The sequence below is a fragment of the Eptatretus burgeri genome, chromosome 15 (genome assembly GCF_056783735.1).
Source record: "Eptatretus burgeri isolate ZD-2024b chromosome 15, Ebu_testis_v1, whole genome shotgun sequence".
NCBI classification, from domain to species: Eukaryota; Metazoa; Chordata; class Myxini; order Myxiniformes; family Myxinidae; genus Eptatretus; species Eptatretus burgeri.
The window spans coordinates 12736882-12763181 of record NC_140975.1 but is presented as its reverse complement, the minus strand read 5'-3'; the positions used below and the strand labels follow the sequence as shown (position 1 = coordinate 12763181).

Sequence of the window (26300 nt, the reverse complement as noted above, 5' to 3'; positions counted from 1 at the left end):
CCCACCCGGTCTCGCGGACCTGGCCGCTCCTTCAGGTCCCGCGCACATATTGGCCTACAGGCCCGTCTGCCCCCTTGTCTATGAGGGTGGCTTCTTTCCTTTGCTTTTGAGTAAATGTGGGTTGGCGCCGTGTCTTGTAAAGTAGAACTGTATAAGTGTTGCCGTGTGTACGCGAATTCGGTAGTAACTCTGCGTCATTGTTTCTTTTGTTTCACTGCTATAGGTGCATTTTGACTGTTTCGCTGTATATGTGTGCTTTCCGTGTGTCGCGTAATAAATGTGAATTGTGTGAACTGTTTTCCCGTTTCGCTTCGTCTTTTCTTGATTGACCCTCCATCCTGTTTCATGTAAAGGGTTCGTAGTGGGCTTAAAACGCCCGATAATTAATCTGAACCGTCGAGGCCGATGATAACACCGCTCGGTTATCCCGATAACACGGAACGGACCGCTTAAGCGGTTCGTGTCCGGAGTCGGCCTGCGACGAGGTACGATCGCCCAGTCGACCATCCACGCAGGTACTTAGGTAGATCAAATTTGGCGAGCAACCCTATCCTGCGTGGGTGGGCAATTGGCACGGTCGTGGTGGGGTTAAACCCCCACCCGTGACTAGCTCCCGGCGTTGTTCCGAGAGGGTCACGACAGAATTGTCCGTTCCGGTGGGTGAGGCGGCCGCCATTCGAGTCGAGCGGCTGATCGCACGCCGGCGGGCGCGAATTCGCAACAATATAATAACCATGGCATTTTCATTGAGCCTTATTTCATCACTCACCTTATGTTTTACAACACTTTAAAGTAGCAGTAAGTGTGAATTGCTCCATTGCTGATTAAGTGTTTTGATCTTGTCATTTGTTAGAACTTTGCCGACCATTCTTATGGACTTGCCAAGTGGTTGGGCCAACTTGCTGTTGCGATTTGTTGCTTTGGAAGCATCACGTCTTCTATGAGTACCTCATCAAGGTAAGTAATAACCATCCGCCATCAGCGCTGATCAATTTCAATGTATAATTGTGAACCCCTGTGCAGGTCTTGTCATCTAATAGATAAAGCTCTTTCTAACCAGTGACTCACTCACTCACTCACTGACTGATATTAAAGATTGGGACCTTCCGGGTGACGTAGAAAGCTGAAATTTTGTGTGCCGATGGACATCCAAGCCGATCACTGGGGGAAAATCACAGAATCGTCGGAAAACATCTGTAAATGAAAATATAAATAACTAAAAAAAAATGAAAAAAATGCAGGTGAGCGACCCGAGACAATGGGGAAACAATGCATATGCTTACACAATGTGTAGGCGTACCCCCCCCCCTAGTGTGTGAACATATATACACACACACTCTTCCCTTACTTGGTGAAGCAGCAAGGCACAGATTGAGTCACATAACGGCCATAGCTGCCCAACGTGTTAGCAGCAAGCATCGTCCACCATGGAGACACATTGTATCTGCCCTGTTGAGCACAAGTTAGGAGGTTAAGTTGTGGTTCATCATGGGGTAGAAAAGATCATGGTTTTGGATTTGGGATGATCTGAGATGGCGGTGAACAGCTGTCTTAAAGACCTGGAGGGAAGAATGAGTTTAACATGATAAGTTTGCGTCTGCACATGATGTCCTCGTCAAATCACTTTCAGGTCGGAAGAGCCTTTTCTGGAGGAGAAGAGCCTTTTTATTTATCCTTGTGAAATTGAGCTTTCTGGAAAGCTTTGTTTTGTTAATAATCACTATAAATATAACTATAAATAAATAGAATAAATCAGGTTTGTTTGCACATTGCAGCAACTGTTTCCTTGTCTTCCATCATTCGAGTAAGTCATGCTGAGGGGGGGGGGGCGGGGGGGGAAGAGGGGAGAAATTGTCCAACACATTCATGAGAAAGTTCCGGAAAAACTCCGGAGTGTTTCGCAGCCATCCTCGAACAAGATGTGGTTGCATCGGGTAGGAATTCCAACCAGATGACTGTACATCAAGAAACAATTCAAACTACAGGGTTGCCTGAAAGCCACTTTATGCCTCCCCAGTTAAGCATTCGTTCTTAAATTCTTTTAATATGCAGGTTTTTTTGTACAAGACTTCCAATAATTAATCACTTATTGTATCTGTATGCACTCCAGCATTCTCCTTGCACCACTGAATTCATCACCAAATCCTCTTAGACATCTTAGACACCAAATCCTCTTGTGTAGCATCTGTGGAGTCATCTGTGCAAAAGAAGTCACAACTGCAGTGCGCAATTCTTCAATCATCCTGTACCGGTTTGTCAACACTTTCCTCCTCAATGAAGCCCCACAAAGAGTTGTCTGTGTTTCCACGTACCATGACGGGAAAGGGCTGGAGAATGGAAAGATCAGACTAAAGATGGATATGATGAAAATTAAAAATCGCATTCCACTGCAAGTCAAAAAAAATCATTGCAGCATTGAAGAAACCAGTGATTACATTTACTCAGGCCAACTCGTACAAAATGGATTTGGATCAGTGTGAAGAAGTGGCGATTGTACAGATGGGCAGAATTTTGGACGGAGTAGGATGGATTGGCAGAATTTTGGATAATTGATCAACATCATGAAAAGCAAATGTCATCAGACTCTCACCTTAGCAAGCACTGAGTTACTTTCAGTATACGTATTTCAAAAAGTTGGAATAATCTCCAAATTGAGGGGGGAAAGGATTTTGATTTGAATGGGACATTTTCGTGTTTCCCAGGCTGTTCATGAATGGATCCATCGAAGGTGACTTACCTGATGTGTTCTGTATGTTGCATATCACATGGCTCACGCCAGTGCCTGCCCTCATCCTCAATGTAAGTGAAGGGACATTTCTTCACTATTATGACACCAAAACTAGTTTTTCTGACTGGAGAGGGCAAAAACTCAAAGCACTCAAACACTTCCTGAATGATCCAGTTGTACATCCATAACAATTTTGCCACATTGCTTTTCTGGTAACAAGAAACTCCAGCTAACCATTGGCTTGGTGGTGTGCTCTCGTGTTTGCAGTGTGTCATCACTCTTGTTTACTTCTTTGCCAACATTACGGCGCTTATCTATTACATCGTCTTCACCTACTGCCTCTCTATGGTGCTGGCATGCATCGGACTCTTGTATTTACGGTGGGCGAAGCTGGTTATACAATGGCTGCTCGAGGTATTGTCTCTGAGGGTGGTGACACATTGGGTTATCGGGTTTTTTTTGTATACATGGTCAAGCATCGTGGAAGAGCTAGTACTAGTACACTGAATGGATCAAGATGCAACAGGACAAAAGGAACAGCAGAGAGAGAGAGAGAGAGAGAGAGAGAGAGAGAGAGAGAGAGAGAGAGAGAGAGAGAGAGACAGAGAGAGAGGAGGGAAACACCAACAGCAGAGCCGAGGCTAAGACAAAGGGAGGCGGAGAAACAATGGGTGTGGGAAGGAATTGGGGGCAGGAGAGGATGCATGGGGTGAACAAAATGGATACAGAAGGGAAGTCTCAGGAGGTAAAACTGGAAATTTGGAAGAAGGGAGGGAATTGGGTTGGAATTGGGGGGGGGGGTGAATGAGGGTAGAAAAGATCATGGTTTTGGATTTGGGATGATCTGAGATGGCGGTGAACAGCTGTCTTAAAGACCTGGAGGGAAGAATGGGATTGAAGCGAATGTGGAAGTTGGTTCCACAGGTGGGAAAAAAGGAACTAATGAGTGGAGGTGAGCAGTGATCCTGGATTTCGTTAGTTTCACCAGAAGGGGTTGATTGTGGACCATGTGTGCCTTGCAAAGACCTGGAGGGGAGGGGGAGGGGACAAAGCATGGAAAGACCAGTGGGCGCAAGACCAGAACGGAGGTTCTGGAAGACAGAGAGACCACTGACGTATCTGCTATGGCAAAGTGATAGGCTCATAAACTCAGCTTCAACATGGGGGATTCCAATAATCTTAAAGGCCTTGGTTTCCACGGCATAAAACTGAGCAAGATATGCGGCAGGAGAACCATTCCAGAGAAGAGAGCCATGAAGCTGCAGGTGAAGACCTTGTAGGTCGATAGGAGTTCAGGTATGCCAAGGAAGCACATTGTATGGCAGAGGATGCCAAGCTGGCTGCAGGCCAACTTTGAAAGGTGGTTTGCCCAATAAAGATCATGGCTTCTTCTTCTTCTTGCATATGGTCAATATGGATTGTGCTAAAGTTTGATGTCCAGGTTCTGCAGCCATGTGGCTGCATGGGGGGTGAGTTGGTGGAGAGCTAAAAGTCCTCCCGATAAGCTAAAACTTCCACAAGGGACAGTGCAACGTGATGTGCTCATGCGTCTGAACTCCTCCGCAGTCACAGAGTACACCCGGCCTCATGCTCCATCGGTGGAGGGTTCTACCGCAAAGGCCTTGTCCACTGCAGAGTCTGTTGAGGGCTGTCCATTGCCGATGTGGCAGTGTGAAACCGAGTGGAGCAATGGTTGTATCATGTACAATATGTTTATTACGAGCTGCGGCAGCCTCCTAACTGACACTCCACAAGTCGGCTTCACTTTGATGGGCTCCAGTAGGGAGCTCGGCATGGTTCCATGGTGGTTTTCGGGACTTGAGGTGACAGCACAGATGTTCAGTGAGAAGGCGTTTGGCTGGAATTTCGGTATCCAAAACACGGCTGAAGTACCTGGACGATAACGCATCCCATGGATGACTGGTGAAGCAATGTTGTAGAGGATAGGAAGCCACTCAGTCTTTGTTGGCTTCAGGGTTCTAGACACTGTTGTCATCGTGACATTTAACTGAATGTCGATGACCTTCGTGTGGACACTCGCCGACCAGACTGACGCGCAATACTCTGCCATCGAGTACATGAGGATGAGCATTGCCGTGCGTAAGGTGTCAAAGCCGGCTCCCCATAATGTTCTAACAGCTTGCAGGAGTTTGTTGAAGGTCAGGGTCTGGTCAAATGTAACCCCAAGGTATTTTGGGATCATGGATATTTTCAACTTTCATCCCGCAGAATGTCACATCTACCTCTGCATTTGCTGTGTGATTGTCAAGATGGTGGGTGCAGATGACTCTTTTGTTGGGGTTTGGGAGGAGCTTCCATTTGTGTAAATACTCCTGCAGTTTGACCAGATCTCGGGTGAGTTGGTTCCCGACAGATTTTATGTTTGATCCCTGTTCTACGAGTGCGATGTCATCAGCAGAGGCGAATTTGAAGGAGGTCGTCATTAGCAGCTCACTAACATAGAGGTTAAAGAGGGCGGGGGCTAGAGCATATCCTTGGAGGAGGCCATCGTTTAGTGTTCAAACACAACTGATTTTGCCGTTGAGGTTAACGCAGATCTTTCGGTCCCCAAGGAATACTGACAGCAGTCTGACTGCCTTCTGACAGCAGAAGACTTTTGAGATTTTGAGAAGGAGCCCTCGGCACCAGACTGTGTCATAAGCCGACGACAGGTCCACTAAGGCGGTTGCCATTTCTTGTTTTCTCTGGAAGTCAGCCTCGATGATGGTGAAGAGGGCAAGAACCAGATCACAGGTACTGCGGCCAGGCCTAACGCCCCCCCCCTTGCTCATCAGTCAGGAAAGCCTTCAGAGTGGGGGTTGAACAGGATAGCAGGGCCCTCTTCATCAGCTTTCCTGTCACTGATAGTGGGGCTATAGGGCAGTTGTGGCATGGCAAGTCTGCTGGCTTACCAGTTTTTCGGTGGCAATAACATTAGCCTTCTTCCAGGCTGCAGGAATTTGCCCTGTTTCAAGGACGGCAGTAAAAAGGGCCGCCAACCAGAAATGACCCTTTTATTTGAGGTTTTAAAGGAATTCAGGGAATATTCCGTCGGCTCCTGTGGCTTTGCCATTTTGGTTGCCGACAGTGCAGCGTCAATGTCTTTCTTTGTATATGGGGCTATCAGGTGGCTGCTCAGTAGGCTTTCTTGGAGGTTTCTGAGGTAATCCCTTTTTACCTCCTGCTTTAATGATTTAGAGGTTGGTGCCTTTGAGGTCTGGAGGAGGTGAGACATGATGGAATCGGGGGAAACCTTTGGGATGGCAGCAGTAGTGTTTTCTGCAGCACTCAGTTTCTTCAGCAATGCCCATGCCTTGCGGCTGCCGTGGGTGAAGTCTGTTGACTCCACCAACTCCTTCCAGCACTTCAGACATTCAGTATCGAGAGCCTCAATGAGTGCTTGTGGCAACATCTGTGTTGCCAGTTTTGTTGTACTCCTTTAGAAGCCTATCAGTCTCTGCTGTCCAGCAAGGTGTGTAAGTCTTGCGGAAGCTACGTGGTATGGTATTGGTGGCAGCAGAGAGAAGGAGGTGCACAAATTCTGCATATTTAGCTGGGACAGGTGGTATATCCTCGATCTGGGATTCAGCTTCTTTGGTGAAAGTGGTTCAATCTGCTTCCCGGAAGTTCCAGCATGGTTTTGGCTTGGAGTGCACCAGCGGGATCTCGATACCAAAGTGAACAACAGTGGGGCAATGTTGGCTTTTTGGAAAAGGAGCGAGAACTCTTCTCGATGCTATCATTGGTAGCCGTCTGTCATCCATTGTCAGGAAGCAGAGGTCGGGATTTCTTCGGGTATGCCATCGTCCCAAGTGGAAGGTCTTTGGTTGCTTTGGGTGAAACAGCAGGTTGAGATCGGTCGTCGACGCCCAGTCAGTTAGCTGTTCTCCAGCGACGTCATTTTCCCTTTATCCCCATTCAGTGTGTTGGCTGTTGAAATCCCCGACGTAAATCATAGAGTTGTTGTATTTGGGTAGGGCAGGTGATGGCCATGTTTGTGTGGGCAGCTTGTACACATTTGCAACAGTGACACCGCTTATCTTTACTATTGTGTGTAGCGTGGTATTGTGTATGGTTTCGATGATTTGAAGACCGTGTTTGATATCGGTGGCGAGGCCATGTTTTGCTGTGTTAATGGAGGCCATGAGGATGCAGCCTGCAATCTTTTTCTTTGTAGCCTTTTGGTCATCCTCGCTATGAGTTTCCTGGAGTATGGCTACATGTCGATGTTGTAGTCCTTCAGGATCTTGTCGAGGATCTCACACTTTAGAAATGTCAGCCCCTCAACATTGAGTTGGAGGATGCGGAGAGAGGGACCCACTGGTCTTGTTGTGGTCCATGGCTTTTGGCACTGAAAATGACCTTGTTTTAGCACAATGCAACCTCGGGCCCCATTGCTGGGGTTTGTCCCAAGTGCGTTGGTAGTATTGGCCATCATGCCTGAACTTCCTCAAGAGTCGATGACCTTCATCATGGCTGAACTTCCTCAAGAAGATGGTTAAGAAAGTACAGGAGGAATTGCCAGATGGTCCCTTTGGAGAGAGATACTGAGAGTGTGGGATTTGTCAAGATTGAAATACATATTTCAAGTGTTTGACCAGCTTGTGAATTTTTCAAAGTCTGAAGAGAGGAAAGAGACTGCAGCCCCTTACTGAAGGATAAGGGATGTCACCACAGAGGTTGGTGTAATCAGCAAATTGATAAAGATAATTCTCCAGAGTCAGAGAGATCATTGATGAACATCGGGAATATGACTAGGCCCAGAACACTGATTTGGGGCACTCCAGCCTTGACAGAGATAGGAGATGAAAGGATTCTGTTGAGTGCCACACGTTGGCTATGAGAGTATAGAAAATCAATGTCATGTGCGGAATTGGTCTTGGATGTCATGGGCCAAGAGTTTGGAGAGTAAGGCAGGATGCCAGACTGTATCAAAGGCATGAGATATGTCAAGAGAGACGGCCCTGAACTCATGCCTGACAATGAGGGCCTCCATCCATTGTTGAGTGAGTCGGAGCAGCATGTGCAAGGTGGAGTGACCTGGTCTGAAACCAAGTTGATGATCTGAGATGAGGTTGTTGGAGAAAAGGAAAGATTTCATATCAACTACAATGATGGATTCCATGACCTTGCTGATGATTGGAAATAAGCTGATAGGTTCATAGTTATGGGGATCACTTTTTGCAGCTTTTTATCTCGTGCTGTGATGTTGGTGGATTTCCAAGCAGATGGGCGATGACCTGGAGCAAATGACAGGATGAAAAGGGCAGAGAGGATGTGCAAAAACAGCAGTGCAAGTTTTTAGAATGCGTGAGCTGATGCCGTCCGGTCCAGTGGTAGATTCAGAGTCGAGGTTTCAAATAACCTTCTCCACCTTCTCAGGTGAAAAAGACACAGAGTACAGGCATAGTTGGGTATGACAGGGAAGGATGGGTACCTGGAGTGAGGGGTTGGGGACAACATTTTGAAGCAAACACAGAATTGAGGCATTCAGCCTTCTCATGAGCTGAGTCGGCTATGATGCCATTTGAAGAGAGGGAAGGGATGAAAGGGGGACATGCACCAGCGACAGACTAAAGAAGGTGCCACCAGGTTTTAAGGAGGGAGATGAGTTTGAATGTGCATTCTTGAGGTTGGACAAATGTTTTCTGACTCTCCTGAGAGTGGACACACACTTGAGCTGTGCACTTTTTGGAATGCACTAAGATTGCCTTTGGTCGGATTTGCTTTCCAGGAAGAGAAGGCTCGTTATTTCAGAGCAACTGCCTCACCACAGGATTCGGTGTACCATGGGTGGGAAGAAGGGTAGGATAAGTGAAAACAAAATGGGATGAATCTGTGAGAGAGAGAGAGAGAGAGAGAGAGAGAGAGAGAGAGAGAGAGAGAGAGAGAGAGAGAGAGAGAGAGAGAGAGAGAGAGAGAGAGAGAGAGAGAGATAGAGATAGAGATAGAGATAGAGATAGAGATAGATTCTGTGGAAGAATTCCCAGGCTAAATTAATATTAGCAGCAGTGGATATCCTAGACCAATCCTGAAGAGAGATGGCTGCTTGGCAGTCCCTGCCAATCTGCTTGAGTGAAATGCCAGACTTGCCGGCATGAGGCAGCTCTCTGAGAATAGCCAGCGAGATGTTGACTCTCACAAGCATATTGTTCTAGCAATGATTCCTTGGGGTTAATAAATGCTTAATATAGCATAGTTATTCCCCATTAGTTTAGGTAAGTGCTTTCAGTCCCTGCCAATCTGCTTGTGTGAAATGCCCGACTTGCAAATGCCAAATTGAGTGGCATGCTAAAGCTTTTGATTGTACTCCAGTAGTTAGAGAAAGAAAAACTGTGTTGCTGCTCCAGGGCATGTGATCAGACTTCGACTGTCAAATATACATACAAGCCCAAAGGTCAGTTTCGTGAAATTCCATGTTTCTCCCATAATGCCGATCTCAATAAGATGGACAATTCCATTGGATGTTTCCACAGTGACAACCAATGAAGATGCGGCATCTCTCATCACTCCATCTGTCTCGAGCCGTGAACCATGCAGGATATGTTCAATACACAAATGCACAGTGATCGCAACATGTTTCATTGATGGGCCAAGTTTATTGTGGTGTAACAGTACTTAGCAGTCCTGTCTTGAATAGGTTACCTCATTTCTTGAATTCCTTAAAAAGCACCTAAATCCTTTATTTAATTGCCAAGTAAAAAGCTCCTTGTCTGTTGCAGTTGTCCCCAGCAGTGCCAGTGTTGTGTTTAATCCCCTCCATCGTACTGGTCATCCTACAAGTTTACTCCACCTGGACAACTTCCCTGGCTAGTGTGGTTGTACTCCTTATCGGCTTAGCAGTGTACTACCTGGCTCACATCAGATCTGGACAAACACCTGGGACCATTGTGTCTATTTTTGGTAAGTCAAACGAAACAAATAAATAAATGCATTTAACAAGCAGCTAAAAGGTTTAATATATAATTTTATTTACTTTTGGAAAGAGGAAACATGAAAAAAGAGATATGAAATTGATACAGTGGTACACTGTAAAGGAAGATGCTCAACAATCAACAAACACATGTCGAATCACCTTCACGTTCTACATATCTGTAGTGATGTGACTGATTTAACATATATATATATATATATATATATATATATATATATATATATATATATATATATATATATATATATTGTTACGGCTGTGGAAATTCGCAATACACCATAAAGGGTCCTTAGATCAGTTATGACGCTAAGTTTATGTGCAGATAGTTCCCCACCGTTGTTTAAAGGGAATTTATGTGATTCACCGGGCTGTGACTCTTTGAGATAGCCGTTTTTCTGTTCTATCATTATTTTGGACCATCCGAAGACTTCAAACGAAGGCCCCTTGAATGGCCTAGAACGGCGCGCGAGTTTTTCCCCCTTTCTTTTGCGGCGCCGGGGCTGACGGGAGAGGCCGCGAGAGCTCGCTGGCGATTGGTGGATACGGGGTGTGAGGCGGCCGTGAAGAGGGAACGCCCCTTTTCGAGGAGCTTCTCGAAAGGGATAGAGGAGAGGCAGAGCCAAAAATGGGGAGGAGCGAAGGGTGGAGCCCCATGCTATATAGGGCGGACCGCGCGCGGGCTCGCTCTCTTGGTGGACGTCGTGTTTGAGATCCCTCTCTCTCCTGCCTGGATCATCGCGTTGGATTCCTCCTCTCTCCTGCCTGGATCATCGCGTTGGATTCCTCCTCTCTCCTGCCTGGATCATTGCGTTGGATTCCTCCTCTCTCCTGCCTGGATCATCGCGTTGGATTCCTCCTCTCTCCTGCCTGGGATGTCGTGTTTGGACTCTTCGGGCTCTGGATCGTCGTGTTTGGACTCTTCGGGATCTGGATCGTCGTGTTTGGACTCGTCGGGCTCTGGATCGTCGAAGTGGGCTCTGGATCATTGAAGGCTCGTCTCTCCCTCTGGGCGCCGAGTCGTGAGGGTTGCTAGCAGTGGTCCTGGGTCGAGGTGCGCACGAGAGGAGAGTGCCGGAGAGGGCTCACCGACCGTCGCCCCTCGAGGGGGCAGGTAACCTGCTACGGTCTCGCGGGACCCGTTCGGTCTCCCAGGTCCCGTGTCATAAAGACCCAAGTGGTCCAGCCTTACCCCCTTGTCTGTGAGGGGGTATTTTCTTTCCATTTCTTTTGCTTTTGTATGACTGCTGTGGCGCCGTGTCCCTATAAGTTAGACCTGTGTAAGTGACTGTACATTGCTCGTATTTGGTGGTAACGCTTTTCTTGTATATTGCATGATTCCTTGCTTGTGTTGTGTGTGCAATATGTGTTTTGTAATAAATGTCCTTGTGTGAAATGTATCCCGTTCGTCGTCTCTTTCCCCATTGAAAGTGCCATCTTGAATCGCGGAATAAATTAGTAGAGGGTTTTGAACACCCGAGTAAAGAAGAGAATCACATCCATTGGGGTCGGCGATAACACCGCTCGGTTATCACTGTAGCACGGAACAGACTGCTTAAGCAGTTCGTGTCCTAGGCCGACCTGCGGCGAGGTATGATCACCCGGTCGACTACTCGCGCAGGTACTTAGGTAGGTCGAATTTGGCGAGCAACCCTATCCTGCGCGGGTGGGCAATTGGCACGATCGTGGTGAGGTTAAACCCCCACCCGTGACTGGCTCCTGGCGGTAGTTCCAGGAGGGTCACGACTGAATTGTCCGTCCGGTGGGCGACGCGGTTGTGATTGGAGTTATGCAATCGCTCGCACGCCAGGCGGGCCAGAATTCGTAACAATATATATATATATATATATATATATATATATATATATATATATATATATATATATATATATATATATATATATATATATATATATATATATATATATATATATATATATATATATATATATATATATATATATATATAGCTCGGTCTCGGTGTGCCTGCATGCGTGCACACGTCCGTCTGTTCATCAACATTTGTCCCATACAATCGACAGCGCAGCATGCCTGTATGCACGCAGCATAGCAATACACACATACACACATATACGTTCACACAGCATATAATATATGCTGCACATACGTGTATGAGGAGAGTCTGTTTCCTGACATGGCCCATGGCTAATATGTACCCCAGACAGTTTGATCAAAAGAAGGAAGAGAGGGGGAGGTGGAGGGCAAGAAATTATTATTACATTGATCTTCCTCTTAGTGTGTTGTTGTATATTATTTGGAATTCAGCATCTAAAAAGGTTGGGATGAATATCCCAATCACACCAACCCCCTCCCTGCTCCTTGTGTATGTAGCTTGACTGGTATCTATACACCATCTAATTTAATTTCCCATTAACAACAATCGTTTCTTCCAACTTTTAAAAAAATTTTAGCAATTGTGCAAAGATTGGTATTCCCATCAGCAAAGCGAGGGGTCTTACATTCTAGTTTTATCAAAATTATAACAATCCGGCGAAGAACTTTTCACTTTCAGGGGAATCTCTGTAATACCAACACAAAATGGCGGGATCTTTGACTCCATCCCAACCGTCCTCCATTTCCTACCCAAACATTCCTCTTGCTCGTCTTCCTCTCCCTCCTCTTCGCATTAAACTTCAATTCCCTCCTTACTCTTCCCCATACACTCCTTTTCTTTCTTCTTCCATTTTTCTTTTGATCCTTCCAACCTGCATGGAGAATGTGCAGATGAGATCTTTTGAAATAGCTTTTCATTGTGTTTCGGTCTGTTCTTCATATTCCAGAGGATTCCGTGGAATGTCCTACTTTTTCTGACAAACAGTACCATGTACCACCTTTCCTTTCTCTTCCCTATCACCAGGTCCTTGAAGCATCTTGTTTGTTTTTCGCTGACCTTAGTTTATTACTCCACTTCCAGATTGCCTACAAAATCACGATAGCAACCACACACACTAAACTCGGTCCTGATCGTCGTGATATTCCCTTCCGATGCACTTTCCTCGAATGTATACTGTATAAGAGAACGCAATCAATCACATTTTCAAAAAATTTACCCTCTTATTGGAAAATCGTCGTCTCACTCTGCTTTTGCTGTCTGTTTTTGCAGGGTTCTTGACGATGTACTCACAACTGCTGGGAAATTGTTGTGAAATGAAGCTTTCAAGAAAGGTAGAATAAATCATATTTGTTTGTACAATGCAACGACTGTTTGTCTATCTTTCACCATTTGGGTAAGTTGCGTGAGGGGGTAGAGGGGGGGATTGGGGGGGATTGACGGAACGTTCATGAGGAAGTTCCAGAAACACCCGAGCGTTTCACAGGCATACTCAAAGAAGATATGGGTGCATCAGGTAGGAGTTCAAACTAGATGTGGATACTGACTGACTGAAGTACCATACTCTGTTACAAAGCGTTGGTTCCGTCGAAGCGGTTTCTTGGCTAAGGGTCATACTGAGTGGTTTGCCATCCCTCTACCAGCAGTAGTTAGGGCAGGACTATGGATTTTGTTCATGGTGCAGGCGATAGTTCATACACATTGATGAATCAAGATATAGATATACATCAAGTCGGAATTCAAAGAAGATGTGGGTATATGTCTGGTATGAATCCAAAGAAGATCAATGTGGGTACATCAGTTAGGAATCACACACACACACACAAACACACACACACACACACACACACACACACACGCACGACGGGATTATTACTTCAATCTGATCATATGAAAAGGACATCGCTTGTGTTTTTTTTTTTGTTGCTGTTGATGTTTGTGAATGGGGAAATGCCATGTGCTATGGCACAGAGGCGATGGAACGAGAAGCCTTTTCCTATGAATCCTTGGCTGTTGCTGGTCAGACTTTGAGTCCAACGAGCGGTTGCTGAGAGAGACTCAAATGAGATTTGTTACCTGCATAGTCCGTGAGCATCAGCTGCGGCTGTATGGACATGGGGCTCGTTTTCCTGACGCTGATCCTGCTCACCAGATTCTCTCAGCGAGGGAGTCTCGGAAGGTGAGAAAGCCAATGGGCCGACCACGTGCCTCGTCGACGCAGCAGGTTGAGCGGCATCTCGAGGAGATAGAGATGGACCAGTCATCTGCCTGGGGGATGGCCAGACGGAGGCCCCTAGAGTACCGGCGGAAAGTGGACGCAGCGACGTGCTGTTCTGGCACATGCTCCCATACCTGACCTGACTTGATGAACCACTCGTGCATTTTTCAAGTCCATCTTCTGCCTCGCTACAAACAAGACATTGGTTATAATTTTTGTGCAGTGATGGTAATAAAACATCCACACAGAGTACTCGAACACATATTTCAAATCTGTGTTTATTGTTTGCGTTAAAATATAAACTGGTGTACAAATGAAACAGAAATCCGTCAGTTGTGACAAATTTTAAATTTTTTTTAAAGTTTTCCATAAAACCTTTTAAATAAGTTATTGATGCTTTCGAGTAAGTTTACTGGCACACTGGTGTGGTAGTATTTCCTCGAGGTACTCACACTCGCCTCTGAGCTATGAACTGCCATCCTGTTTCACATGAAGGGCAAGGCATCAGTGTGTGCACCGTCCGTCTGAAGGATTTTAAACCGGATGACCCGACTTCCAGCATCTTGAACAAATTACAAATTCCTGCCCAAAGTGCAGGTCGCAGGTGGTCTTGTCTACTTGGACACCAGGTAATTGCCTGGACACCAGGTAATTGCAACTTTTGTTATCTCAGTCTGCAATTGTCTGGGCAGTGGCTCCTCCACTCTCCGCAAATTCACGCTCCCAGGTTGTTTGCATGTCACGTGGTAATGGCCATCTTCAGTTACAAAGGGCAAGCACAGTGATGATGATGATGATGATGATGATGATGATGATGATGATGATGATGATTATGACTGGCACACTCAACATGCCAATGGTAAATCCCAGGAATGCTTAAATGTTTGTAAACATACAAGCTCACATTTTTACAGTGTGAAACTGTTATTTATTTACTTATTTTAAAAAAAAACAAAAAACTTCTCATTCAAGTAGTTGTTGTTTTTGTTTTTCTTTTACTATTTTTACATTTTTTTTTGTTCCAAAACTTATTGCTCTTTTTATGATAAACCAATGTACTAGTTTTTACAACCACTTGTTTGTGATCATAGGAGGGATAAGACGTAGAATGATTCACTGCTCAATCTATCATTCTATCCAAAGGAAGTGTTGGCAGATTCTGATCAGATGGCAACCATGATGGGAGTCATTATATGAACAAGAGATGTGTAGATCTCACTTCCCAAGCCTGGCAGTGGTCTCCGTCCCCTACCTCCTCCGACTACTCCACTCCTGCCTTCCCTCCCACACAACCCCATCCAACCCCATCCAACCCCATCCAACCCTACCCACTGTTCACTGTTGTCACTTTGGGTTTCAAGTTTATCAAACAACATCTATCCTTGTACTTTAAAATAAAATAAATAAATCCTCTCATTCAGGGTGTTTTTCATATTTATTTTAAGCAATCGATGTTATTTCAAAATGTTTATATAAATAATTTAAAGGAGAATGTATAATTATTCTAAAAGCTTTTCTGATTCCAAAAGTCACTTAGAATTTTTCTCCCGTCCAAAAATGTCAGCAATGGAAGTATCACCTGTTGGTTGCTTTGTTTTGATTGGCTGTTTAGTCTGATGATGACATGACAGACTGAATCGTTTGGTTTACCATCATTTTGGGTTTAAACCCCAACTTGTGCATTCCCTCAGGATGTTTTTTTGCTTTCTTATTTCTCCCATAACTTCCCGAGTAGAAATGTCAAGGGGTGCTAGGTAGCCAACAAAAGCGGTGTGTGCCCTGAGGGCAGCGAGATGCATACACAGTGCCCTGAGGATACCTGAGCGTCCTGAGCGCCCCCTGTCCAATTGGAGGACTTCTCCAACCAGGGTCGAGCCCCTCGCCTCCCAGCCAGGCACGAAACATTGTCAGGTCTTTCGGCCACCCTTGTCCATACTCTGGATATATGCACATCCCACGGTTTGGTCCACAATGCCCTGGTCTGCTCTGGTGCCAACGGGGCGTCTGGATCACATGCTCCGGCCTCGGTACATTGTATTCATGGTCTTTCGGTCTGTTTTGTTCATCTTGCCATTCTATATCCTCCGCAATGGTTCCTTCATCGAAGTCTTCAGGGCGTCGTCGTTTTCTTCCAGGCTGCTCGAGAACAAGAGACATATTTTGATGTTTGATTACAATTGATTATTGCAATCCAATACGCAGCTTTCAAAATTATGTAATCCACCCCAGAATGCTTGGCGTGCATGCACAGAATCCCCAAGCAACAGCTGTCATCCGGGCAGGGAACATATATTGTGTGTGCCAGATAAGGATTGTTACCTAAAATGGCTTTAAAAGGTTCTGAAAGAAGCCGAAAATACTTGGGAAAGTACCTGAGAGAAAGGGTGTGCCATTGCACAACAAAAGGTTTGGAGAACTTTCTGATCAACTCGCCCAAAAAGTTGATATCTTGCAGCCTGTACTGCAACGAGTACCGACGATGTGGACCCGTGCAAGGCCTGTGGATGATGCGTTCTACCTGACCTCCCCGATCATCCCCACCAGTTAGTGGGCTTTGAACCTTGTGGGATTAACTCGTGTGAACATGGCAGGCTTGGTGATTTATTTAATGGAGTCTTCAATTGGAAAGACGCCGCCGTCATTCCCAACATTCAGTTAGACTTCCCAGAGGGAGACACCTTATCAAATTTTGGTGCTTTTTAAATCCGATGGGAAGAGAACATATCTGGGGCTTGTCGATGCACTGGGTAAGTTTAAAATGATGATATTTACTATTAATTATGTTTGGGATGAGGAGGATGATGGGTTGGAGGAGGAGTTGCATTGGCTGTGAGTGTCATTATAAATATTGTTTTGGTTTTGGAAAACTTACCCCAGGGGGAGAGCTTACATTGACACGTAGGTCACCCGAGGATCAGTTATTTCATTAGTCTTTATATAAATAGTCCTTGGTCCCTTGTGAAAGGGCTGCTCAGGGTGGACATGCATTCGTTAAGCTGTATTTATCCTGTGTAATGTCTTCCCCCCCCCCCTCCCCTTCTGTTACTTTCAACCTTTCCTCCTTCACACCATCATTATGTTCAATCCCTGTGTTACCTTCAATCATTCCTCCTTCACATCATCGGTCCATTTCCCTTTTCTGCCTTTCTCAATCCAACAATTGCCTTCCCTTCATCAAACATCCTTATCAAAAATTCCTCCTTCACCCCATCGGTCTCGCCTTCAATTCAGTGGCCATTCGGTCATCCCTCGCTCATGCGAGGTCCCTCTCCATGTTTCCTCCATTCGCACATTGTTTGATTTGGCACATTGACCCGTCTGTGTGGTCTGCTTGTCGTGGTCTGCGAGGTGCGGTACTATTTGCAGGCGTGACAGTGCAGACCTGTACGAGTGAGCGTTTTGTGTTTGCAGGCGCTGTTTGGGGGCTCTCGGCACGGCTTTGGATGCGGAAAGTTCCCTCAGAAAGGTGTGGTATTTTCCACAAGTGACGTCGTGGACCTGCCCCCATTGGCTGCAAACCAATAGCAGAGGAAGAAGGCTTGTGGGAGGAGGGGAAGAAAGCTGATGTGAAGAAGAAGCAAGAAGAAAGGCGAGAGAAAACGAATGGTACAGGCTCACGCGAGCAGGGACAGAAAGCACTCTTGAGCAGATGGCTCAGAAAGCAAACAGGGTGAGAGAAGCAAAAGGAAGAAAACAGAAGAGAAGGCAGAAAGGAAAAACGAATGGGACAAGTTCGCATGAGCAGAAGATTCAAAGACTGAGAAGGCTCGTGAGGGAAGGAATAAAAACGTGTGACTGAGGGTAAAGAAAGGAAGTTTCACGAGCAGTAGGTGTTGAGCTTCTTTGGGAAAAGAACACTCCTTCCACGAGCATCGTCCTGCCCTCTCGATGCTGTCAAGCATGAAGGACGAGGAGGGTGAGTGGCAGCACCTCATCAACGGGGGCCTGAGGAGGAAGCATCTGAGGCAGAGGAGGGCAAGTCCCATATCTGACTCGAATATCTGGGATGCCAGAGAAGACTCACCTACTGGGTTTGGACACCTAAGGGACGTGGCTGTGTCCCCATTGCGTCACATTTCCGCTGAGTGTGGTGTAGCGGGCCTGCGGGGGCAGGGCATGATGTGGGGGAGCGTGGTGGAGGAGTGGTTAGAGTGGTCACGTGTTTGCGCGGGATATATGAGGGCGCGCTGCCTGAGGCGTGGTCGTAGTTGCTGTAGCCGTTGTGGCCGGGGAGCCTGTAAGTCGTGTGGCTTGTAGAGTGCATCGAGTACGTAATAAAGGGGAGTTACGGGCAACGTATGCTCACGCTCTCGCTCGTGCAATAAAGCAGGGTTCAACTGTTCCCCCGCTCGTGTCTGCCTTGGAGCACCTCTACCACGACACCACACTGCCCATCTTCCCCATACATTTTCCTTCAGATTCTCTTTTATATTTGTGTGAGGTGAGAGAGAGAATGAAAGACTGCTTTCCTTTTCTCCATACGTTACTTATATTTTATTTTCAAGTCCTTCTTTTATTCTTCTCCCCAAAGTGAATGATGGCCATGTTTTTTGTTTAAATAAGATTGAAGAAGAATAAGTGTTATGGTTAAATCTGCTCTTATGTGCCTTTTTGCTTTCTTCCTTATAAATACTTCCTTTTGAATGATTGCTTCCTTGTATGTTTGTAATAAATAATTGTTTGTTGCTATTTACAATCTGTCTCGGCTGTCTTTTCCTTTATTGGTCTGATGCAGTGCACAAGTAAGGTTAGACAGGATGCTCTACCCAAATAATTTCCTTTGTCAGTCAATGCATGCTCACTGTAATGCTCGGCAGTAATCTGAGTGTGCGCTGAGGGCATGTGATTAATTAGCCAGCCATTAACAAGTAAGGTTAGACGGGACGTTCTACCCCAATAATTTCCTTTGTCAGTCAATGCACACTCACTGTAATGCGCTGATCTGAGTGTGCGCTGAGGGCACGTGACTAATTAGCCAGCCATCCACAAGTAAGGTATCTCGCAAAGTCGTGTAACCCTGCCCGGATTGGTCGTGTCAATCGGTATTCGTGGTTGGCTAGTAACATGCTGGTGCATGGAGTTATCAGTGCCTGGCGACCTCAGGGCTGGGTGTTCGGCAGGGACCCGAGTGCTTCCCTTCGTAGCAAGCCTTGAACCCTGGATCTGAGACAATTTGGTGTCAGGAGTGGGATTCGGTCCTGGGGGGTGAATAGTGCACCCACAAAATTATAAAGAGGTGTTTAGCCAAAATTTTAGTTAAAATGTAATTGTGCAACTATTTCGGACCAATGCGAGATCATCCAGGTGGGTTTTGATGAGGATAATGAATTGGGGGAGGAACCTATGGTCCAGGGAATTGTATATGATGTTGAGCAAGAGGGCGTAGTCAGGGGTGCCATGGAAATACCAACAGAGCTCGAAGATTGCCACCCCCATTCCTCGGAAAAGAAGGCACAGGCAGTGGATTGGTATCACCATCGCAGTCCGGCAACGATCAGATGATGCTGTTCATGAGACATGATGGTAAAGATGGAGTTTGGGATGGAAGTGATGGGCAACAGGCTGGAAACAATGGGCAAGAAAATGGATGTGGGACAGGTGGAGTCATAGGTGATGGGCAATGGCCAAAGACATGACATGGAAGCGATGGACAACAGGCTGGAAACAATGGGCAGCAAAATGGATGTGGGACAGGCAGAGTTGAAGGCAATGGACCATGATGTGGCAGTGAAATTCCAAGCTGTATGGGACGAGGTGAATGGAGTAAGGGGGTGTGTGGACGGTGTCCAGGAAGAGATGAAGGCGGGTCAGGTCAAAATGACAGATAAAATACAGACGGAGATAAAAGGACTAAAGAAAGGGCAGGAACAGCAAAGAATAGAAATAGGAGGTAATACGGAGGTGATAAAAGAATTGAAAAAGGCCCAAAAAGTAACCAAGGGGGAATTGATAGCAATCAAGAAGGAATGTAAGGTGAGACACGACAAGGTGACCCAGAAAATAGAGGAGATAGGACAAACGATAGAAACAAAAGAATGACAGATAAAGGAACATATAGTGACGAGGGAATGGAAAATGAAAAAGCATAGAAGACACAAAAATAATTCAAGAAGAGTAAATTAATATAGGAAACCAAGTGGGAGATCATAAAGATATCAGACGAGAGAGATGAAATGAAGGAAGAATGAGTGGAGGCAGTGGAGGGGTAAAGCAAATTAAAGCAGAATTTATGGAATGTGTTGAAACAAGGCTTAAAGATCAAGATAACGCATTGCAGGTACAGGTGGAGAGGATACGAAACCTCGAGGCGAACCAGGAGGAGGTAAGTCCAGTTAAGGTAAGATTATGTGAGCCGACACAGGTGCATGGTGCGAATGGGTGTGTGTCGAGCTTTGGGGGAATAAAGGACCCAGGGTTTCTTGGAGTGATGAGAGGCATGGATTGTGTGCCGAGTGTGCAGAGAGTGAGTGTGATGGAGTGTGTGCCAGGAACGAGTAGTATGGAGTGCATGAGGAAGTGCAAGAGTGCAGGACGTGCACTGACACAGATGGGATATGATGGTAAGAGTGACTTGAGGGTGTTTTTGGTGCAGTTTGAGTGCATGGCTCAAGGCCATAGGGTGCATTTGGTAACAGCATTATGCAGTGCGGTATGGACATGTGGCTCGTTTTCCTGATGCTGATCCTGCTCACCAGATTCTCTCAGTGAGGGAGCCCCATGAGTGCAGGAGGCCAACAGGCTGACCGCGTGCCTCGTGGTTGCAGCAGATTGATCAGCATCTCAAGGAGATGGGAATGGGCCAGGCATCTGCCTGGGGGATGGCCAGACAGAGGCCCCTGGAGTACCAGCGTAGAGTGGACGCAGTGACACGCTACTCTGCCGCATGCTCCCATACCTGACCTGACCCATTGTCTTGTGTCACTCATCTGTATTTTTCTTCATTTATTAATTTTTTCATTTATTTATTTTCATTTATTTGTTTTCATTTATGGAAGTTTTCTGACAGTTCTGTGATTTTTCCCAATGTAGCGGCTTTGATGTCCATTGGCACGCAAAATTTCAGCTTTCTACGTCACCCGGAAGGTACCAATCTTTAATGAGTCAGTCAGTGAGTTAGTGAGTCATTGGTGAGAAAAAGCTTTATATATTACATGTTGTTTCTTTGGTTCAACAAAGAATTCTTCGGTTCTTTCTTTTGTTTCCACAGGATAAATGGCAGTAGATTTTTGCAACTATTGGTAAAAGGAGAAGTGTGTGTGTGTGTGTGTGTGTGTGTGTGTGTGTGTGTGTGTGTGTGTGTGTGTGTGTGTGTGTGTGTGTGTGTGTGTGTGTGTGTGTGTGTGTGTGTGTGTGTGTGTGTGTGTGTGTGTGTGTGTGTGTGTGTGTGTGTGTGTGTGATAACCACCGCTCACGAATTGTCTCTTATTTCCGAACAATTATGGCGAACTGTTTTGAAATTGCTACACTTTCGTCTAAAGGCTGAAAATGATGTTAAGAGAGGATTAAAATTACACATTTCGCACAACCAACGGCAGGTTAAAAGTGCCGAGTGTGTCAAACTGAGTCAGTGTAAACACACACACACACACACACACTCACACAAACACACACACACACACACACACACACACACACACACACACACAGCACATGCACGAAAGACCTCATTAGCATTCCTAGGTCATTTCGAAAGTTCAGTATTGTTTAATAATGACTGCAGGTCGGTTTTTTCTTTTCTTCTTGTGGGACTGTTTTTAACGAAACATATTCGATGGTTCCATCCATCCAATGAGACCGTACTCTGTACAGAGCATTGGTGCTGCCAAAGCAGTCTCCTTGGCTATTGGGCACAATCCTGGACAGATCGCCACTCCGACACAGACTACTTGAATGGCTCAATCATCCCAGCAAGCTGGTTCTCATTTTGCTGACCTCAGAAGGATAACCCGCTGAGTCAACCCCACCTGGTATTAATTCAACAACAAAGCGGGATTTGAACGCAGGACTATAGGACCCCAAGGAAGAGGAGGAGGAGGAGGAGGAGATTGGGACCACACTCTGTGCAGAGCGTTGGTGCTGCCCAAGCAGTCTCCTTGGCTATTGGGCACAATCCTGGACGGGTCGCCACTCCGACACAGTACACCAGCAAGCTGGCAACTCATTTTGCCGACCTCGGAAAGATGACAGGCAGAGTCAACCACACCTGGTATTAATTCAACAGCTGAGTGGGATTTGAACTCAGGACCCTAGGATCCAAAGCCTGCCACCCTAACCATTAAGCCAACATCAAGCTTCATTTGATGGTTGAAGTTACCTTATCATCCATCTTGAGTTACTGTTAGAAACTCTTTTCCTCTGTCATGACAAACCTGATCTCAAACATCTTGGCTTGAGATCACGTTTGATCCCAGTTATTCAAGAATTCCAATTCATTCATGAATGTAACAAGAAAAACTTTCAATAAGAACCAACACACCGATTCCTCACCGCAGGATCTCGTAGCATCTCAGCAAAGCTGGTCATCTCTCCCAAAACCTCTGACACCAGGTCAAAGCTTTCAGAAGAGCTTCCACATGTGATGCTTCCAGTTCCTCCACGTCCTCCATATTCATAATTGTGCTTTCCGGTGCAGGGAGGACTTCCAGCGTTTCTTTCTGTAAATCCAAGTTTATTGTCACCTGTTAGTGTCTGGAAAGGGAGGATGTTAAGATAAGAAATGTGATTTTAAACATCACTAACCCCTTCCTAATGCACAAAAGCAATTTGTGTGTAGCATGCCAACTGTGATACCTCGAGTAGTTGGGACAATTGGCGGGAATGTTCAAGCAGCTGCTGCAGGTACACCTTGTGTGCATCACTCTTGTTGCCGAATTGCTGTAATCGGTGGAATGGAAGGAATGGAAAAAGATAAGAAACCATAACTGTGGTTTTGATATAACTATTTATGATGTAGAGACAGATCTAACTGTTTATTATAGTTTTTGTTACGTTTGCAAATCCTTCAATTCGGGTTGGGGCAAAGACTAAAGGTATTTTTTGTACAGATCGATGAAATTGAGTTGAGATTATCCAACTGTGTTTAGGACAACCAAAGTTCACCTAATATTTATGACACCTAAGTTTATGACAACACTGAACTTGGAGCTTCACCGAAAATTTATGATGATAATTATTCATTGAAGGTTCAGCAATCATACCTGGTGTTTTTTGTTTTGGATCTCCAGACCAGCAGCACTGGTTCTCTTCTTGCAAGGGGTCGACGTTGCCAGCTGAGCCGACAGAAGGTCAGGAAGCGAGTTCCACGACTCATCCACATTAACACTGACGTTTGGTGGGGCAGGAGACAAAGGGTCTGGGGGAAAAAAGGAGATTATAACCCGGTCAGGCTGTACACAGTATCTGGTCTACTCCATTTTGAGTTTGGTTTTGGAGCTAAACTGATCATCAGCCTTCGTGACTATCATGATATGCATGATGGAGTCACCTTTAATACGATGATTCCATCTTACCGAACAACAGGTGTGAGAGTTCCGGTAGAAAAGAGCTGAGACTCGTTCCGAGTGTCAGGTCTGAACTTGGTTCAGGCTCCATGGGCAGTGGAGAGAGGCTCGAGAGGCAGGACAGCAGGCTTTGCTGTGGGCATGGTTATGGAAAGTTGATTAATGTATCAAAAAGATTGGTCTCAATGACGCGAGGTATGCATCTCTTCTCGGGGTGACCTATGCTCGGACTCATGGCATATTGTGATCCTACCTGGTCTTCGTGCTGCAAACCTTGCCAGGTGTTTTCATCAATCGTGTTAAGTTCTGAGCAACAACAACAGCAACCGACAATGTTAAACAAAACTGAAAGCACCACCAACCCCATTCGAGCTGGTGGCGCCTTCAGTTGTGAATATAGCGAGAACATTTTATATACCTTCTGCAATTATTGCACAATATATTATCAAATACAAGGTTTGAACAGAACGTGTTTACATTTTATGTATAGGAAATGTTTTATTGCAGGAACAAGGAGCATTGTAGTTGGTACTCTCAAGTTGGTAGTTGGTATTCTCAAGTTGGTAGATCGAGAACAAGGTAGTTGGTACTACCTCCCTACTTTGGGAGTAACAGCTTACCGTTATAATCGATAGTTGGACTCGGAGGTTTTCTGTGTCTTTTCTCTGCCCGGTGAGTGTGTGGCTGTGACGCACAAAATTGGACACTCGAAAATGATGACGTAAACACAGTACATTAAGAACAATCGATCAAGCTCTCAACAACAATTGATTGATTGCTCATAGACAATCCATCAAACTCTCAACAACAATCAATCGATCACTTAGAGAAAATCAAACTCTTAACAAAACAAAATATTGATCACTCAGACAATCCATCAAACTCTCAATAACAATCGATCGATCACTCTTAGACAATCCATCAAACTCTCATCAACAATTGATTGATCACTTAGAGAAAATCAAACTCTCAACAAAAAGAAATATTGATCACTCAGACAATCCATCAAACTCTCAATAACAATCGATCGATCACTCATACACAATCCATCAGACGCTCAACAACAATTGATTGATCACTTAGAGAACATCAAACTCTCAACAAAACAAGATATTGATCACTCAGACAATCCATCAAACTCTCAATAACAATCGATCGATCACTCATAGACAATCCATCAAACTCTCATCAACAATTGATTGATCACTTAGAGAAAATCAAACTCTCAACAAAACAAAATATTGATCACTCAGACAATCCATCAAACTCTCAATAAGAATCGATTGATCACTCATAGACAATCCATCAAACTCTCAACAACAATTGATTGATTTCTCAGAGAAAATCAAACTCTCAACAACAGTTGATCGATCACTCATAGACAATCCATCAAACTATATGACCGTTTTTACAGCCATTTTCCCCTGCTGTGCAGGGGTTGGGCTTTTTCTTGAGGCAATGTTTTATGGCCGGATGCCCTTCCTGACGCCAACCCTGGTCGCCTCTTACGACACACAGGGATATGGTACACCTATTCTAACCGGGGCATACACTGGGACCAGTACACTGGTACTCATTTCGCTGACCTCGGAAGGATGACAGGCTGAGTCAACCCCCTGGTGTTAATTCAGCAGCCAACGGGGCTTGAACTCAGGACACTGGGATCCCAAGCCACCACCCTAACCACTAAGCCAATACCAGGCTTACAATCCATCAAACTCTTAAGAACAATTGATTGATCACTCAGAGAAAATCAAACTCTCAACAACAAAAGATTGATCACTCAGACAATCCATCAAACTCTCAATAACAATCAATCGATCACTCATCGACAATCCATCAAACTCTCAGCAACAATTGATTGATTGCTCAGAGAAAATAAAACTCTCAACAATTGATCGATCACTCAAAGACAATCCATCAAACTCTGAAGAACAATTGATTGATCACTCAGAGAAAATCAAACTCTCAACAAAACAAAATATTGATCACTCAGACAATCCATCAAACTCTCAATAACAATTGATCGATTGCTCATAGACAATCCATCAAACTCTCAACATCAATCGATCATGATTCATTGACAATCCATCAAACTCTCAAAAATGATCGATTTATCGCTCATAAACAATTGATAAGATGATCCAACACTCGATCGAAAACCCCAAGCAACAATCAATCGATCGCTGAGAGACAATCAATCAAAGCCTCAACAACAATCGATGAAACCATCAACAAAATCGATCGATTGTTCATAAACAATCGACAAAATGCTCAATAACAAGAGATAAATAGCTCATATAAAACAATCAAAGCCACAAAAACAATCGATCAATCCCTCACTATTGACCGGCTCTATGATAAGTGCATTTTTTTTATGACTATCCAGTTGCTTCTGTAAATAGTCTCAGAACGACACTCGGACTTGGAGCTTGGACTCTGAGGTCACGTGACGCGCTGACTGCGGATGCTGAACCCTGTACATTGCAATGCATTGATAACTTATCATTATTGTTATGATGATTATCATTATTATTTTATATCCAAATGTAATAACAATAATAACGAAGACATAAGCTCATTGTGTAACTTTATAATTTGCCACCACAGAGAGTAACCAGGTGAACTCTGTAAATACAGGTTCAGGCATCATAATAGGGATTGGGGAGACAGTATGTAATTAATTATAATTGCATGTCTGTGATGAAATCCCACAGGACTATACATTAATACCAAAGGGATGTTGTCACTTGTTCCAATTAGACGATTAATTGACCAAGCTGTCACCTCGAGCAGACAAGGTCTTCCGTGGGGACACAGGTTATGAATCCAGGTAAAAGTATGAGATGCCAATCGAACCCAACAAGTCATCATCAATAAAAACGTTCCACTTACGATGGTATCGATTAATCTGATTGCTCCTCAAAAGGAGTTTATAAATTTGAAACTGTGAACACTTTGCACCTGAGTATCCCTAATGTTCGCTCATTTGAATGGTGGTTAGTGATACAGGTGTCCAAGCCATCGCCACTCATACTACATCAACCTGGGATGGTAAAGGACTTTACAGG

General features: G+C 45.1%; 2 protein-coding genes across 4 annotated transcripts in view; one reads left to right on the top strand and one right to left on the bottom strand.

Annotated features, from left to right (window-relative positions):
• LOC147011545 (Y+L amino acid transporter 2-like) overlaps positions 1 to 17347 on the top strand; it is a 30051-nt gene extending 12704 nt beyond the window's left edge. For 2 of the 3 annotated variants that reach the window (XM_085857485.1, XM_085857486.1), the window contains exons 6-11: positions 854 to 957; positions 2703 to 2799; positions 2996 to 3142; positions 9451 to 9631; positions 12784 to 12845; positions 13664 to 14667. In XM_085857485.1, the coding sequence (XP_085713611.1) occupies positions 854 to 957; positions 2703 to 2799; positions 2996 to 3142; positions 9451 to 9631; positions 12784 to 12845; positions 13664 to 13867 (795 nt within the window). In that variant the 3' untranslated portion in view covers positions 13868 to 14667. Of the gene's footprint in view, positions 1 to 853; positions 958 to 2702; positions 2800 to 2995; positions 3143 to 9450; positions 9632 to 12783; positions 12846 to 13663; positions 14668 to 17140 lie in introns of those variants that run through there. The other variant, XM_085857487.1, reaches the window with a different exon arrangement.
• On the bottom strand, positions 15470 to 25221 carry LOC147011544 (uncharacterized). Its single transcript, XM_085857488.1, has 7 exons — positions 23850 to 25221; positions 23483 to 23535; positions 23239 to 23362; positions 22927 to 23081; positions 22520 to 22603; positions 22217 to 22417; positions 15470 to 15865 (listed from the first exon to the last, which is right to left on the bottom strand). Exons 3-7 carry the CDS (start codon positions 23318 to 23320, stop codon positions 15470 to 15472), a joined length of 918 nt encoding a protein of 305 aa, XP_085713614.1. The 5' UTR covers positions 23321 to 23362; positions 23483 to 23535; positions 23850 to 25221.
• Between the last annotated feature and the right edge of the window lie 1079 nt (positions 25222 to 26300).

Coding starts and splice junctions, on each gene's coding strand:
- LOC147011544 (XM_085857488.1), bottom strand. CDS start 23,320: ATGGAGCCTGAACCAAGTTCAGACCTGACACTCGGAACGAGTCTCAGC. Junction 22,418..22,519: donor AATTGTCCCAACTACTCGAG/GTATCACAGTTG, acceptor CTCCCTTTCCAG/ACACTAACAGGTGACAATAA. Junction 15,866..22,216: donor AGATGCTACGAGATCCTGCG/GTGAGGAATCGG, acceptor GTTCTCGAGCAG/CCTGGAAGAAAACGACGACG.